Source organism: Heterodontus francisci, chromosome 10 (genome assembly GCF_036365525.1).
Source record: "Heterodontus francisci isolate sHetFra1 chromosome 10, sHetFra1.hap1, whole genome shotgun sequence".
Taxonomy (NCBI): Eukaryota; Metazoa; Chordata; class Chondrichthyes; order Heterodontiformes; family Heterodontidae; genus Heterodontus; species Heterodontus francisci.
The window spans coordinates 10,907,340-10,923,872 of record NC_090380.1 but is presented as its reverse complement, the minus strand read 5'-3'; the positions used below and the strand labels follow the sequence as shown (position 1 = coordinate 10,923,872).

At 46.9% G+C, this 16,533-nt stretch overlaps 1 protein-coding gene across 2 annotated transcripts in view; it reads left to right on the top strand.

Moving 5' to 3' along the window:
• Positions 1-266: 266 nt before the first annotated feature.
• Positions 267-16,533, top strand: part of LOC137374081 (uncharacterized) — a 165,578-nt gene continuing 149,311 nt past the window's right edge. Inside the window, exons 1-3 of one of the 2 annotated variants that reach the window (XM_068039836.1) lie at positions 267-385; positions 491-603; positions 14,826-14,922. In XM_068039836.1, the coding sequence (XP_067895937.1) occupies positions 491-603; positions 14,826-14,922 (210 nt within the window). In that variant the 5' untranslated portion in view covers positions 267-385. Of the gene's footprint in view, positions 386-431; positions 604-14,825; positions 14,923-16,533 lie in introns of those variants that run through there. The other variant, XM_068039837.1, reaches the window with a different exon arrangement.

Below are 16,533 nucleotides of genomic sequence, written 5' to 3'. Positions count from 1 at the left end.
AAATTTTGGAGCCAGGTTTTGACCAGAAAGGAAGTGGCCACATCCCATAATAATCACTGGCAAAGATGAAATATCGAGTGGAAGCAATTATGCATGTTTGTGCGTGGTTACTTTGCAAATGTTGAATTGTCTAAAGTAAGGCGTATCCTGCTGTGTTTCACTTACAGGTTAAAAACAAAGCAACAATCCCTGGTTTGGTTTGTCTTGCTTTTTGAATAAAAGGACGGGTGAAAGAAAGTCATCTAAAGAAAGCAGAAGTGAAACTTCATGACTTTAGTTCTGCCCCGGTCACACGGGAGAGATTGCATGCAGGGCTCTGGATAAAAAGGAAGGCTAGTGTTAGAGAAATCAGACAGCCCAGTGAGGCAGAACAGTGACAGCAGAGGTAAGAGGCCTGAAGAATTGCTAGATGTGGGATGCAACTTTGGGTGTGAAGAGAGGTTCTTTTGTATGATGGGAATGACGAGTAATTTTTCTCCATTTTGCAAAGATGTCACAAGGCCTTAAAGGAGGAGTGGTGATCAACCATCAAATCCAGGATGGGAAGCACCAATACGAGGTTCAAGATGTCTTACACACCAAGGGCACCCGTTCCCTTTTCAGGTAACTAATTCACTGAGCGTTTAGAAATACGAAGCAGAGGAGCAGGGATCATTTGTGATTTCTCCAAATACCCAGTAAAAAGAAATGTCATTCGTGGAATACATTTTGGGTTACATGTTTGATTAAATCATTCCTAAAAGTCCTTCTTCATGAAATGAAAATATACTTTTGAATGTGTTTGCGGTTTGAGAGCTGCCTTGTTGCTACATTAAAGGAGCAGAACGCTTTAAATTTGACCGAAGACTTTTTTGTTTAAGTACATCAATAAACATTGTAATGGTTATCATCTTCATAGCAAAATCCATTTGTAATAACTTTTAAGTCACAAACAATTTGAAATAAGTCTATATTTTATAGTTTTGCAGTATGGAATGTCTGCTGGGTTAGCCTGAATCCGAAGTAGTATTTCCAGCATTAGTAAGGGGAGGTCAAAAGAGCAAAATTAATTTTATGAAAGGACAGCTATAACTTAATGAAATATCAACATAAACTGTTTAGGGTTGTGACAGGGCATAAAATAAATAGTCAGAGTCATAGAGTTATACAGCACAGAAACAGGCCCTTCGGCCCATCGTGTCTGTGCCAGCCATCAAGCACCTAACTATTCTAATCCCATTTTCCAGCACTTGGCCCATAGCCTTGTATGCTATGGCATTTCAAGTGCTCATCTAAATACTTCTTAAATGTTGTGAGGATTCCTGCCTCCACCACCCCTTCAGGCAGTGCATTCCAGAATCCAACCATCCTCAGAGTGAAAAGTTTTTTCCTCAAATCCCCTCTAAACCTCCTGCCCCTTACCTTAAATCTATGCCCCCTGGTTAATGACCTTGACTCTAAAATTGCTTGGCCTTTCTGGCAGACAGCAACCTCCCTCCACTCCTGGAACCATGGCAGCAGTCTGGCAGAACAGCTGCAAAATTTTCTGGTTCCAGCCTTACCATGAAGCTTCCAATGGTCTTGCTTGGGGGCAGCTTGCACCCAGCCCAAACAAGGTGACTGGCACATGGCATTGGGCCAAGGGCAGGGACTCCTTTCGCTGAGGAGACCGGGCATGGGACCATGGGTGAACTAGCCTTCTGAGGGTCCCAAGTAGGCCCCACTGAGGTGTCCAGGCCTGGGTAGGAGTCTGGATTCCTGAAGACAAGGTCAGTTTGATTTCTTCCTAGTTAACGAGAATATTGGCTTCCTGAAAGGGCCGTAGGTGCCACAAAAACCATCTTTCCTTGGGGTGGTAGAGCTGGGGGTGCAGGAGTTGACAGTACATTGCATATAGCTGGGGGTGATACAGAATATTCCAGCCTGCTGGTAATGTATAAGTAGGATGACCTGCCACTGACCCTGTGTATGATAGCAGTTGCCATTGGGTGCAGTCCCTGTATAACTGCTGGGGCGATGGCTTCAAGCAACGTCAGGGCTTTTAAAACTAACTCCTTTAATATGGAGACTCTTACAGCACAGAAAGAGGCTATTCAGCCCTACATGCCCATGCCAGCTCTTTGAAACAGCGATCTAATTAGTCCCACTCCCTTGCTCTTTTCCCATTGCCTTTCAAATGTTTTCCTTTTCAAGAATTTATCCAATTCTCTTTTGAAAGTTATTATTGAATCTGCTGCCATCACTCTTTCAGGCAGTGCATTCCAGATCATCAGAACTTCCTGTGTAAAAAGAATTTCTCCTCATCTCTCCTCTAATTCTTATGCCTTAAATGTGTCCACTCGTTACTAGTTCTCCTGCCACTTAAAATGGTTTCTACTTATTTACTCTTATCAAAATGATTCTGAATTTTGAACAGCTTCATTAACTCTCCCCTTAACCTTGTCTACTTTGAGGAGAATAAGCCACATAATTGAAGACCATCATCCCTGGTACCATTCTGCTAAATCTCCTCTGCACCCTCCCCAAGACCTTGACATCTTTTTTTTTAGAGATACAGCACTGAAACAGGCCCTTCGGCCCACCGAGTCTGTGCTGACCATCAACCACCCATTTATACTAATCCTACACTAATCCCATATTCCTACCACATCCCCACCTGTCCCTATGTATTTCCCTACCACCTACCTATACTAGGGGCAATTTATAATGGCCAATTTACCTACCAACCTGCAAGTCTTTTGGCCTGTGGGAGGAAACCGGAGCACCCGGAGAAAACCCACACAGACACAGGGAGAACTTGCAAACTCCACACAGGCAGTACCCAGAATTGAACCCGGGTCGCTGGAGCTGTGAGGCTGCGGTGCTAACCACTGCGCCACTGTGCCACTCTCCTGAAGTGTGTGCCCAAAATTGGACACAATACACCAGCGGAGGCCTAATCAGTGATTTCTAAAGGTTTAGCGTAACAGCCTTGCTCATGGTGACGAGCTGTGAGATTGGAGGGACCTGCACAAGGTGGATGGGTTACACTTGAACAGGTCTCAGACAAATATCCTCAGAGGTTAACTAGTGCTGTGCAGGAGGGTTTAAATGAATCTGACAGGGGATGGGCACCAGGCTGAAGATTAGGGTGGAGAAACAAGGCATTTAGAGGATTGGAAGAGACAAATAGCATTAGAATTGTCAGGCAAACCCCCCCCCCCCCCCACCTGCCAAGTCTGAGACACATTATTTCGTCACATGAACATTAAAACTGAAAATTGCAAGCCCCTGACTGGAAAGACATTTGCATAGGAACAGTGTTGGAACAAGGGACAAAGGACCATGCCCTGACACATTTAACCAACAATGGACTGTTGATTACCAGATGTTGAAGGTAGGGGAGCTTGAATTCCAGGTTGACTGCTCAGATAGCAGAATCCACAAACACAGACATGGTCAGACGTTTATTCACATGACTAGCTGGCTGTTGCAGAGCTTTGAACTGAGAGTTTTAAATTTGAAGAAAACAGCGTTTGAACTCAGAAGGCTGTTAGCTCTTGGATAGAAAGCACTTTTCTCCTGGACTGAGAACATCTCTCTCCTGTCTGCTCCCATCTCGCTCATCCCAGAATCGGAAACCATTGAAGACATATGAACACTAAGAGAGAAAAGTCTCCTACAGTGAACAAGGTTTAAGAAGAATACTGGGCCCCAATGAAAAGCAAGACTACCTACAATCAAGGGTTACAGTGAGCTCGAAGCACAGTAAAAAAAAACTCCTCTTCAGAGATTGCCTCAAACTTTTTAACTTATTTTTTTCTTTTGCTCCTTTCTGTCTCCATATTTGCATGTGTGGATCGCATGTGCATGCTAGTGTGAGCGCATCATATATCAGTAGGCGTTAACCATATTAGAGTTTAAGATTAAGGTTTAATAATTTTCACTTTCCTTCTTTAAACCTGAGAAAGGCTGCTTATGCTCATTTCTTTGCCTTATAATTGGAAAGCTGTGAACAAGGACTCACAAAGGGGGAGTTCAAAACACAGTGTGTTTAAAAATAAACCCTGTTATAATAAGACCAGGTGAAGACTAAAAAGGACCCCCAGACACCTTTCTCACCAGGTCGTAACAGAATAAAGAGTAGTCCAGAAGGAGAGGTATTAGACACGGGAGCTTTGCTAAGCAGACTAAGGCAGGTTTGGAGTGCATGTACGTAAATGCACCGAGTGTAGTAAATAATTTTGGTGACCTGCAAGCACAAGTCACCCTATGTGGTTGCGATATTGTGGCAGGAATGGAAACATGGTTCAAACAAGGGCAGGAATGGGAAGTTAAAATAATTAGCAATGATCAAAAATACTGTTATAACTCAGAAAGAGGTGATGATGTAATGGATGATTCGAAGTCGAAATCTATTTGGTTAGAATTGAGGAACAGAAGAGGAGCTATAATGCAATGGGTGTATACTACAGGCCACCAAATAATGGGAATGAGATAGAGGAACATTTCAGAAAGATATAAAAACAATAGAGTGGTGATAATGCAGGGACATCAATGCACCATGTTTCAGTGGGGGCAATTGGTGGAACAGTGATCACAATATCATTAGTTTTGGAGCAGTTATGGAAAAGGACAAGAAAAAAATCAAATGTGAAAATACTAAACTGCAGGAGAGCTCATTTCAATCAGTTGATTCCAATTGGAATGGAACCAGGATTATCAGGTTAGGTAGTGAATGCGTAATGGGTAAAATAGAAACAGATAAAGAGGTGCTAAATAGCTAGCAGCACTCAAAGTAGAAAAATCACACTGTCTAGATGGGATGCATAATGCTTTTTATTTGTTCATGGGACGTGAGCATCACTGGCTAAGCCAGTATTTATTGCCCAATGCTAATTGTCCTTAAGAAGAGGGTGGTGAATCTATGGAATTCTCTACCCCAGAGGGCTGTGGAAGCTCAATCATTGAGCATGTTCAAGACAGAAATCAATAGATTTCTGCATACTAATGTCATCAAGGGATAAGGGGATAGTGGGGAACATGGCATAGAGGCTGATGATCAGCCATGATCTGTTTGAACGGTGGAGCAGGCTCAATGGCCGAATGGCCTACCCTTGCTCCTATTTCCTATTTCCAATTTCCTAGAAGGTGGTGGTGAGCTGCCTTCTTGAACCGCTGCAGTCTATGCGGGGTAGGTACACCCACAGTGCTGTTAGGAAGGGAGTTTCAGGATTTTGATCCAGCAACAGTGAAGGAACGGTGATATAGTTCCAAGTCAGGATGGTGTGTCGCTTGGAGGGGAACTTGCAGGTGGTGGTGTTCCCATGCATTTGCTGCCCTTGTTCTTCTAGTTGGTAGAGGCTGTGGGCTTGAAAGGTGCGGTCGAAGGAGCCTTGGTGAGTTGCTGCAGTGCATCTTGTAGATGGTACACACTGCTGTCACTGTGCGTCGGTGGTGGAGGGAGTGAATATTGAAGGTGGCGGATGGGGTGCCAATCAAGTGGGCTGCTTTGACTTGGATGATGTCGAGCTTCCAGAGTGTTGTTGGAGCTGCACCCATCCAAGCAAGTGGAGAGTATTCCATCACACTCCTGACTTGTGCCTTATAGATGGTGGACAGGCATTGGGGAAACAAGAGGTGAGTTACTCGCCACAGAATTCCCAGCCTCTGATCTGCTGTTGTAGCCACAGCATTTATATGGCTGGTCCAGTTCAGTATCTGGTCAATGGTGACCCCCAGGATGTTGATAACGGGGGATTCAGTGATGGTAATGTCATTCAACGTCAAGGGGAAATGGTTAGATTCTCTCTTGTTTGGGATGTTCATTGCCTGACATGTGTGGCGCAAATGTTACTTGTCCATGTTGTCCAGGTCTTTCTACTTGCAGACACGGACTGCTTCAGTATCTGTGGAGTTGTGAATCGTGAGAACACTGTGCAATCATTAGCAAACATCCTCACTTCTGACCTTATGACGAAGGGAAGGCCATTGATGAAGCAGTTGAACAAGGTTGGGCCTAGGACAATACCTTGAGGCACTCCTGCAGTAATGTCCTAGGGCTGACATGTTTGGCCTCCAACAACCACAACCATCTTTATTTGCGTAATAAAAACAAGAAATGCTGGAATCACTCAGCAGGTCTGGCAGCATCTGTGGAAAGAGAAGCAGAGTTAACGTTTCGGGTCAGTGACCCTTCTTCGGAACTGACAAATATTAGAAAAGTCACAGATTATAAGCAAGTGAGGTGGGGGTAGGGCAAGAGATAACAAAGGAGGTCTAGATTGGACCAGGCCACATAGCTGACCAAAAGGTCACGGAGCAAAGGCAAACAATATGTTAATGGTGTGTTGAAAGACAAAGCATTAGTACAGATTAGGTGTTAATACACTGAATATTGAACAGCAGCAAGTGCAAACCTGAAAAAAAACAGTGGGTAAGCAAACTGAACAAACTAAGATGAAATGAAATAAATGCCAAAAAAAATTGTAAAAAATGTAAAAAAGAATGTAAAAACAAGGAAGAAAAAATAACTAAAAATGAAAGTAAAATGGGGGGCTGTCATGCTCTGAAATTATTGAACTCAATGTTCAGTCCGGCAGGCTGTAGTGTGCCTAATCGGTAGATGAGATGCTGTTCCTTGAGCTTGCGTTGATGTTCACTGGAACACTGCAGCAATCCCAGGATAGAGATGTGAGCATGAGAGCAGTGGGGAGTGTTGAAATGGCAAGCAACCGGAAGCTCAGGGTCTTGCTTGCGGACTGAGCGGAGATGTTCCGCAAAGCGGTCACCCAGTCTGCGCTTGGTCTCCCCAATGTAGAGGAGACCACACTGTGAGCAGCGAATACAGTATACTACATTGAAAGAAGTACAAGTAAATCGCTGCTTCACCTGAAAGGAGTGTTTGGGGCCTGGGAAAGTGAGGAGAGAGGAGGTAAATGGGCAGGTATTTACACCTCCTGCGATTGCAGGGGAAGGTGCCCTGGGACGGGGACGAGGTGGTGGGGGTAATGGAGGAGTGGACCAGGGTGTCGCGGAGGGAACGATCCCTTCGGAATGCTGACAGGGGAAGGGAGGGGAAGATGCGACTGGTAGTGGCATCACGCTGGAGGTGGCGAAAATGACGGAGGATGATCCTTTGGATATGGAGGCTGGTGGGATGAAAAGTGAGGACAAGGGGAACCCTGGCACGGTTCTGGGAGGGAGGGGAAGGGGTGAGGGTAGAGGTGCGGGGAATGGGTCGGACACGGTTGAGGGCCCTGTCAACCACAGTGGGGGGAAATCCTCGGTTGAGGAAAAAGGAGGTCATATCAGAAGCACCGTCATGGAAGGTAGCATCATCAGAGCAGATGCGTCGGACACGGAGAAACTGGGAGAATGGAATGGAGTCCTTACAGGAGGTAGGGTGTGAAGAAGTGTAGTCGAGGTAGCTGTGGGAGTCGGTGGGCTTTTAATGGATGTTGGTAGACAACCTATCCCCAGAGATGGAGACAGAGAAGTTGAGGAAGGGAAGGGAAGTGTCAGAGATGGACCATGTAAAGGTGAGAGAAGGGTGGAAATTGGAAGCAAAGTTGATAAAGTTTTCGAGTTCGGGGCGGGAGCAGGAAACGGCACTGATACAGTCATCAATGTACCGGAAAAAGAGTTGGGGGAGGGGGCCTGAGTAGGACTGGAACAAAGAATGCTCGACATATCCCACAAAAAGACAGGCATAACTAGGACCCATGCGGGTACCCATAGAATTAGAATTAGAATTAGAACATTACAGCGCAGTACAGGCCCTTCGGCCCTCGATGTTGCGCCGACCTGTGAAACCATCTGACCTACACTATTCCATTTTCATCCAGATGTCTATCCAATGACCACTTAAATGCCCTTAAAGTTGGCGAGTCTACTACTGTTGCAGGCAGGGCGTTCCACGCCCCTACTACTCTCTGAGTAAAGAAACTACCTCTCACATCTGTCCTATATTTATCACCCCTCAACTTAAAGCTATGTCCCCTCGTGTTTGCCATCAAGATCCGAGGAAAAAGACTCTCACTATCCACCCTATCTAACCCTCTGATTATCTTATATGTCTCTATTAAGTCACCTCTCCTCCTCCTTCTCTCCAACGAAAACAACCTCAAGTCCCTCAGCCTTTCCTCGTAAGACCTTCCCTCCATACCAGGCAACATCCTAGTAAATCTCCTCTGTACCCTTTCTAAAGCTTCCACATCCTTCCTATAATGCGGTGACCAGAACTGCACGCAATACTCCAGGTGCGGTCTCACCAGAGTTTTGTACAGCTGCAGCATGACATCGTGGCTCCAAAACTCGATCCCCCTACTAATAAAAGCTAACACACCATATGCCTTCTTAACAGCCCTATTAACCTGGGTAACAACCTTCAGGGATTTATGCACCTGGACACCAAGATCTCTCTGTTCATTTACACTGCCAAGAATCTTCCCATTAGCCCAGTACTCTGCATTCCTGTTACTCCTTCCAAAGTGAATCACCTCGCACTTTTCCACATTAAACTCCATTTTCCATCTCTCAGCCCAGCTCTGCAGCCTATCTATGTCCCTCTGTACCCTACAACATCTTTCGGCACTATCCACAACTCCACCGACCTTAGTGTCATCCGCAAATTTACTAACCCACCCTTCTACACCCTCTTCCATCAACCACCACCCTCTGTCTTCTTTCAGCTCGCCAATTTCTGATCCAAAGCTCTAAATCACCTTCAACCCCATACTTCTGTATTTTCTGCAATAGCCTACCGTGGGGAACCTTATCAAACGCCTTACTGAAATCCATATACACCACATCCACTGCTTTACCCTCATCCACCTGCGACACCTTTTACTTGAAGGAAGTGCGTGGAGTTGAAGGAGAAGTTGTTCAATGTGAGAACAAGTTCAGCCAGGCGGAGGAGGATGGTGGTGGATGGGGACTGGTTGGGCCTCTGTTCCAGGAAGAAGCGGAGAGCCCTCAAACCATCCTGGTGGGGGATGGAGGTGTAGAGCGATTGGACGTCCATAGTGAAGAGGAGGCGGTTGGGACCAGGAAACTGGAAATTGTCAAAATGACGTAGGGCGTCAGAAGAGTCACAGATGTAGGTGGGAAGAGACTGGACCAGCGGAGAAAAGATAGAGTCAAGATAGGAAGAAATAAGTTCAGTGGGGCAGGAGCAGGCTGACACAATGGGTCTGCCGGGACAGTCCCGTTTGTGGATTTTGGGAAGGAGGTAGAAGCGGGCTGTCCGGGGTTGTGGGGCTATGAGGTTGGAAGCTGTAGAGGGAAGATCTCCAGAGGATATGAGGTCAGTGACAGCCCTTTGGATGGTGGCTTGATGTTCGGTGGTGGGGTCATGGTCCAGAGGGAGGTAGGAAGAGGTGTCTGTGAGTTGGCGTTGAGCTTCTGCAAGGTAGAGGTCGGTACGCCAAACAACAACAGCACCACCCTTGTCTGCAAGTTTGATGACCATGTCGGGGTTAGACCTGAGAGAACGGAGTGCCTCAAGTTCAGAAGGGGACAGGTTAGAGTGAGTGAGGGGGGCAGAGAAATTGAGACGACCAATGTCTCGCCGACAGTTTTCAATGAAGAGATCAAGAGTGGGTAAGAGGCCAGGGGGAGGGGTCCAGGTAGAGGGAGAATGCTGGAGGCGGGTGAATGGGTCTGCTGGTCGGGGGGAGGACTCCTGGTCGAAGAAGTGACCCCGGAGGCGGAGGCGACGGAAGAAGAGCTCAACGTCATGCCGAGCGCGAAATTCATTGAGGTGGGGGCGTAAGGGGATAAAACTGAGACCTTTGCCGAGTACAGAACGCTCAGCATCAGAGAGGGGGAGGTCAGAAGGTATAGTGAATACACGGCAAGGGGTCAGATCAGAAGGGGTGGGGTCAGAGGGAAGTGAAACGGAAGGAGGATCTGGAGGGGCATTAGTCCCCATCAGCTGCTGGAGCTTGCGTTCCTTAACACCTGAAAGGATGAAAAAAAGTTTTATGTTAATGCGTCGGATGAGACGTAAGATGGGATGAAACTGTGGAGTAGAACAGATTTGAGATAAGGTGAGACGGTGCTGCTGGAGAGAGAGGTCCAGTGTGTGCATGTGGCGGCGCATAGCACTGAGTGTAGATCTCAGGATGCGGCGAGAGTAGCAGTCCGAGGAACGTTGTATTTCTCGGAGATACCTGTGATCCTGGGTGGTTTCAAAGCATGATGGGTGAAACTGCAGTTGGAATCCACGTGGAATCAGTCGGAGCCGGAGACAGTCACTGAGGAAGTAGATGTGGCTGTGAAAACGAGTTTTGGTAGATACCTTATCAAACACCAGGAGGGAAATAGAAAGCAATGAAGGTGAACAAGGTAAAAGAGACAAACGAAAATCCCGTCGGAGAGAAGAGCAGAACTTCTTCAAGGTAGGCATTCCTGGAAGAGAAGTGGCAATGAATTAAACACTAAAATAAAAGCAAAATACTGCGGATGCTGGAAATCTGAAATAAAAACAAGAAATGCTGGAACTCACTCAGCAGGTCTGGCAGCATCTGTGGAAAGAGAAGCAGAGTTAACGTTTCGGGTCAGTGACCCTTCTTCGGAACTGACAAATATTAGAAAAGTCACAGATTATAAGCAAGTGATGTGGGGGTGGGGCAAGAGATATTTGTGCTTGGTATGACTCCAACCAGTGCAGCTAGTTTAGGAGCATGAGTCTTCAGTCCTAATACTGTAATGTTGTCAGGCCCCATAGCCTTTGCATTATCCATTGCCTTCAGTCATTTCTTGATACCTCGTGGTGGAATCTAATTGGCTGAAGACTGGTATCTGTGATGCTGGAGACCAGGAGGAGGCCAAGATGGATCATCCACTTGGCACTTCTGGCTGATGATGGTTGTGAATGCTTCAGTCTTGTCCTATGCACTATGTGCTGGGCTCCCTCATCATTGAGGATGGGGATGTTTGTGGAGCCTCCTCCTCTGGCTAGTTGTTTAATTGTCCTCCGTTCACAATAGGATGTGGCAGAGCTTTGATCTGATCTGTTGGTTGCGGGATTGCTTAGCTTTTTCCTTATTCTTTTTGGAATGTGAGTGTTGCTGGCAAAGCCAGCATTTATTGCCCGTCCCTAATTGCCCTTGAGAAGGTGGTGGTGATCTGCCTTCTTGAACCGTGTCTGTGTGGTGTTGGTACACCTACAGTGCAGTTAGGGAGGGAGTTTCAGGATTTTTCTTCGCATGCACGAAGTCCTGTGTTGTAGCTTCACCAGGTTGGCACCTCATTTGTAAGTGTGACCCGTCTTGCCCATTTGTGCCTGCTGCCAGCCAAGTGACTTTCTGCCTTGCGAAGAATGGGATGATAAGAGTTAAAGACGTGCAATGGGTGGCTGTGAGAGAGATGGATTGTTGATTGTAGCACTGCTTTGTGGAGCATGCAGCTCCTTCCTCCTTCTGGAGCTCCAGTTCTTGCTGCTGTGCTATGTTGTGTTAGGCATAGCAGACCATTACTATTCTGAATACCTGAGCTGGTACACACTGAAGGGCATCCCTAGATGCGTTTAGGCACCTGAATCGCATCTTCAGAAGCCCAAAGGCTTGCTCTATTGCAGCTCTGGTGCTCATGTGGTTTTTGTTGTATCTTTCCTGGTCATCAGTATTTGGGCTGCTCACAAGTGGCATCAGGGGGTAGTCCTCGTCTTCAAGGAGCCACCCACTAATTCTGCTTCAAGGTGAGAAGAGCTCAGGGAGGCTTGACTGCTGCAGAATGAAAGTATCATGGCAGCTTCCTGGGAATCTTGTACGGACATGCATGACCTTTCATTGGTTCCAGAGGAGGTGAATGTTGATGGAGTGGAAACCCTCTCCATTGACACAGACTCCAGGGTGATCTGGGGCATCTCGATTGCCACACGTGTTCAATTGATGGCTCCCAGGACCTATGGGAAGCCAGTCAGTGCTGCAAAGCTGAGTGCCCGCTCATTCTGACTTGTCTCATTGACTTGAGAAATGTGCATAACTTCTGGCCCCGGGTAAACATGGCATTGGGCACCTGTGGGCAGCAGATTGCGAGATTCTGCAAATATCTCCATCTGATTGCTGTAAGGAGCCAGAGGTGAAGAAATGAAGAGCTGTGGTGACTTTGGCTACACTGGCAATGCATAGCTACCTGGCCTACTCGGCAGGAGATCTTCTTCCAGGAAGCTGTAAATGTCAGCAATAGCTGACACAATACCCTCAGTCTCCGGAGACACTGGTGCTCAGACATGTTCAGGAAGCTGATTCTCTGCCTATAAACCCTGTGTAGAGGGTATCACCTCCTGTGTGCTGGAGCTCTCAGCTCATCCCCTCTGTCCTGTGGAGTGGCAGGTGGCTGAGAGAGAAAGCTGGCGTTGTTCCAGTTCCTGTTGGTGTTGTTCCTGTTCCTGCTGGCATTGTTCCTGCTGCTGGTGGTGCTGTTGGCATTGTTCCTGCTGCTGGTGGTGCTGCTGGTGTTGCTTCTGCTGCTGATGTTGTTCCTGTCGCTGGTGTTGTTCCTGCTGCTGGTGTTGTTCCTGCTGCTGGTGCTGCTGCTGGTGCTTCTTCTCTTGCTCCTGATCAGAGGTCCACGGTAGAGCAGTGTAATCTGCTCCAATGCTGCTGTATAGACTGGCAGCTGGGAAGTGCAGATCAAAGGCAAAAAGTTGAAGGTTGCTGTAATGACCTGGAAAGTGTTGGAAATCACCTGTAAAGCAGTGAAAACACACCCTCGACCTGTGACCAAAATCTTTTCACTTAGGCAAGGAAGCAGCTGTGGGATCTCAGTATTTTGAGCATTACTTGCCTATCACTTATTCAGCTCCATCAAATCCTACTGTCCTGTCACCTTGATTTGCCAGGAAGCCTGGAAACCCATGCATTAAATTAACGTCAGAATCCTGGGTTAAAACGGCAACTAGTGAACAATTTGAATATTTAAACAGCAGAGCCACCTGTCCCACAGGGGCTTCCCAAATGCTGCAGAATGCGTTCAGTTAAAGGCCGATGTCTGCGGGTTCCTGCCACCTTCCCAACACTTCGGGAGTTTCGGCTGTTTTAAACTGCTACCCGCTCGCGAACCCCCTCACCTTGTCAAGTTGAAATTCCTGCCGTAAAGTTGAAAAGAAAACAAATTGCTGGTTAGAACCTACCTGAAGTATTGTGTACCATTCTGGCTGCTACATCTTAGGAAGATGTCAAGGTCTTGAAGAGGGTGCAGAGGAGATTTACTAGAATGGTACCAGGGAGGAGGGACTTCATTTATGTGAAGAAGCTGGGATTGTTCTCCTTAGAGCAGAGAAGGTGAAGGGGAGATTTGATCAAAATTATGAGGAGTTTTGATGAAATAGGCAGAAACGATTTCCAGTGGCAGGGGTGCAGGTTATGTTTGGAGCCCTCAAATCCTTGTCTGATTTCGTAATTGATCCTATTTTCCATAGTCATGTTGCCCTTGGTAACACCATCTGAAAGCAAAGTATCAGGTTCCACGTTCCACATTCATCTCGGCCTCATCACCTCTTGACCCTGCCACTATCTTTGACTTGTCACAGAAAGACTTGCATTTACATAGCGTCTTTCATGACCACCAAACATCCCAATGTACTTTACAGCCAATGACGTACTTTTGCAGGATGGTCACTGATGGAATGGAGGAAACGCGGCAGCCAATTTGTGCACAGCAAGCTCCCACAAATGGCAATGTGATAATGAACAGATAATCTGTTTTTGTGATGTTGACTGAGGGAATGTTAATCCAACTCCCGGTGCCGATGAGCAGAAATTTCCTCCAACAACATTTTGGGATGGGCAAAACCATTGCCTGTTCCCTAGTCACTAATTCCCCCCTTTCCCTGGTATCTAACTGGCTGAGGCTGAATCAGATCTGCCTTGGTGTTATATTTAACCCGGAGATGAGCTTCCTACCACATGACCACACTATTTCCAGTAACATCGCCCGGTTCTGCCGCTGTCTCAGCTCATCTGCTGCTGAAACCCTCACTCACGCCTTCATTACCTCTATTCCAACGTACTCTTGGCAGGTCTCCCACATTCTACTCTTGCTAATCATCCAAAACTCTGCTGCCTGTGTCCTAACTTGCACTATCTTCTGGTCACTAGAGCTCATTGACCTACACTAGCTCTCAGTTAACCAACGCCTCTTTTAAAATTCTCATCCTTGTTTTCAAGTCCCTCCCTGGCCTCGCCCCTCCCGATCTCTGTAATCTCCTCCAGTGCCACAACCCTCTAAGATTTCTGCACTCTAATTCTGTCCTCTTGAGCATGCCCGATTTTAATCACTGCACTATTGGTGGCTGTGCCTTCAGCTGCCGAAGCTGTGAAATTCCTTCTCTAGACCACTCCGCCTCTCTAACTCTCTCTCATCCATTAAAACAGTCCTGAAAACCTACCTATTTGACCAAGCTTTGGTCACGGTCCAAATAAATCGTTATGTTGCTAACCTGAGAACACGGACTTAAAATAGTTGGACAAATATCCAAAATCAAATAAGAAGAACTCGTTTACACAGCAAGTTGTAGCAATAAGCATTGTGCTGCCTGAAACAGCACTGTAAGAGAAGCAGATTGAAGAGAAGCTTTCAAAAGGGAATTGGATAAATACTTAAAGAGGAAGCTGTGCAAGACGAGAGGACGAATTGGAAAGCACTTTCAAAGAGCTGGTACAGACACGATGGGCTGAATGTCTTACTCTGTGCTGCAATAATATCTGATTCTAATGTTCTTTTCAAACTTCACCACTTCATATATTTGAGACTCTAATTATTATTAAGTTACTGTGGAACTTCGGGACAGTCCCTTGAGGAATTGTTGACCATAACCATGAGCTCAAACGTACTGGTGTTCTGTGGCACTATTACAGGAGAGGTGACTACTTGCTGCGGGTCAATGAGGAGAATGCAGCCGATTTTCCACCTGAGAGCCTGGCGAAGCTACTCACAGAGAAATCCACACTGCTGGTGAGTGACTGATAGAGAAAGATAGAGACAGAGAGAGGGAACTCCACACTGCTGGTGAGTTACTGATAGAGAGAGAGAGAGAGAGACAGAGAGAGGGAACTCCACACGGCTGGTGAGCTACTGATAGAGAGAGAGAGACAGAGAGAGACAGAGACAGGGAACTCCACACTGCTGGTGAGTTACTGATAGAGAGAGAGAGAGAGAGAGAGAGAGACAGAGAGAGGGAACTCCACACTGCTGGTGAGTTACTGATAGAGAGAGAGAGAGACAGAGAGACAGAGAGGGGGAACTCCACACTGCTGGTGAGTTACTGATAGAGAGAGAGAGAGACAGAGAGAGGGAGCTCCACACTGCTGGTGAGTTACTGATAGAGAGAGAGAGACAGAGAGAGGGAACTCCACACTACTGGTGAGTTACTGAGAGAGAGAGAGAGACAGAGAGAGGGAACTCCACACTGCTGGTGAGTTACTGATAGAGAGAGAGAGAGACAGAGAGACAGAGAGGGGGAACTCCACACTGCTGGTGAGTTACTGATAGAGAGAGAGAGAGACAGAGAGAGGGAGCTCCACACTGCTGGTGAGTTACTGATAGAGAGAGAGAGACAGAGAGAGGGTACTCCACACTGCTGGTGAGTTACTGATAGAGAGAGAGAGAGAGAGAGAGAGAGAGAGGGAACTCCACACTGCTGGTGAGTTACTGATAGAGAGAGAGAGACAGAGAGAGGGAACTCCACACTGCTGGTGAGTTACTGATAGAGAGAGAGAGACAGAGAGAGGGAACTCCACACTACTGGTGAGTTACTGAGAGAGAGAGGGTACTCCACACTGCTGGTGAGTTACTGATAGAGAGAGAGAGAGAGAGAGAGAGACAGAGAGAGGGAACTCCACACTGCTGGTGAGTTACTGATAGAGAGAGAGAGAGAGACAGAGAGAGGGAACTCCACACTGCTGGTGAGTTACTGATAGAGAGAGAGAGAGAGAGGGAACTCCACACTGCTGGTGAGTTACTGATAGAGAGAGAGAGAGAGAGAGACAGAGAGAGGGAACTCCACACTGCTGGTGAGTTACTGATAGAGAGAGAGAGAGAGAGAGAGAGAGAGACAGAGAGAGGGAACTCCACCCTGCTGGCGAGTTACTGATAGAGAGAGAGACACAGACAGAGAGAGAGAGGGAACTCCACCCTGCTGATGAGTTACTGATAAAGAGAGAGAGAGAGAGACAGAGAGAGGGAACTCCACACTGCTGGTGAGTTACTGATAGAGACAGAGAGAGAGGGAACTCCAAACTGATGGTGCGTTACTGATAAAGAGAGAGAGACAGAGAGAGCGAACTCCATACTGCAGGTGAGTTACTGATAGAGAGAGAGACAGACAGACAGAGAGAGGGAACCCCACACTGCTGGTGAGTTACTCACAGAGAGAGAGAGAGAGAGAGAGAGACAGAGAGAGGGAACTCCATACTGCTGGTGAGTTACTGATGGAGAGAGAGACAGAGAGAGGGAACTCCACACTGCTGGTGAGTTACTGATAGAGAGATAGAGACAGAGAGTGGGAACTCCACACTGCTGGTGAGTTACTGATGGAGAGAGAGACAGAGAGAGGGAACTCCACAC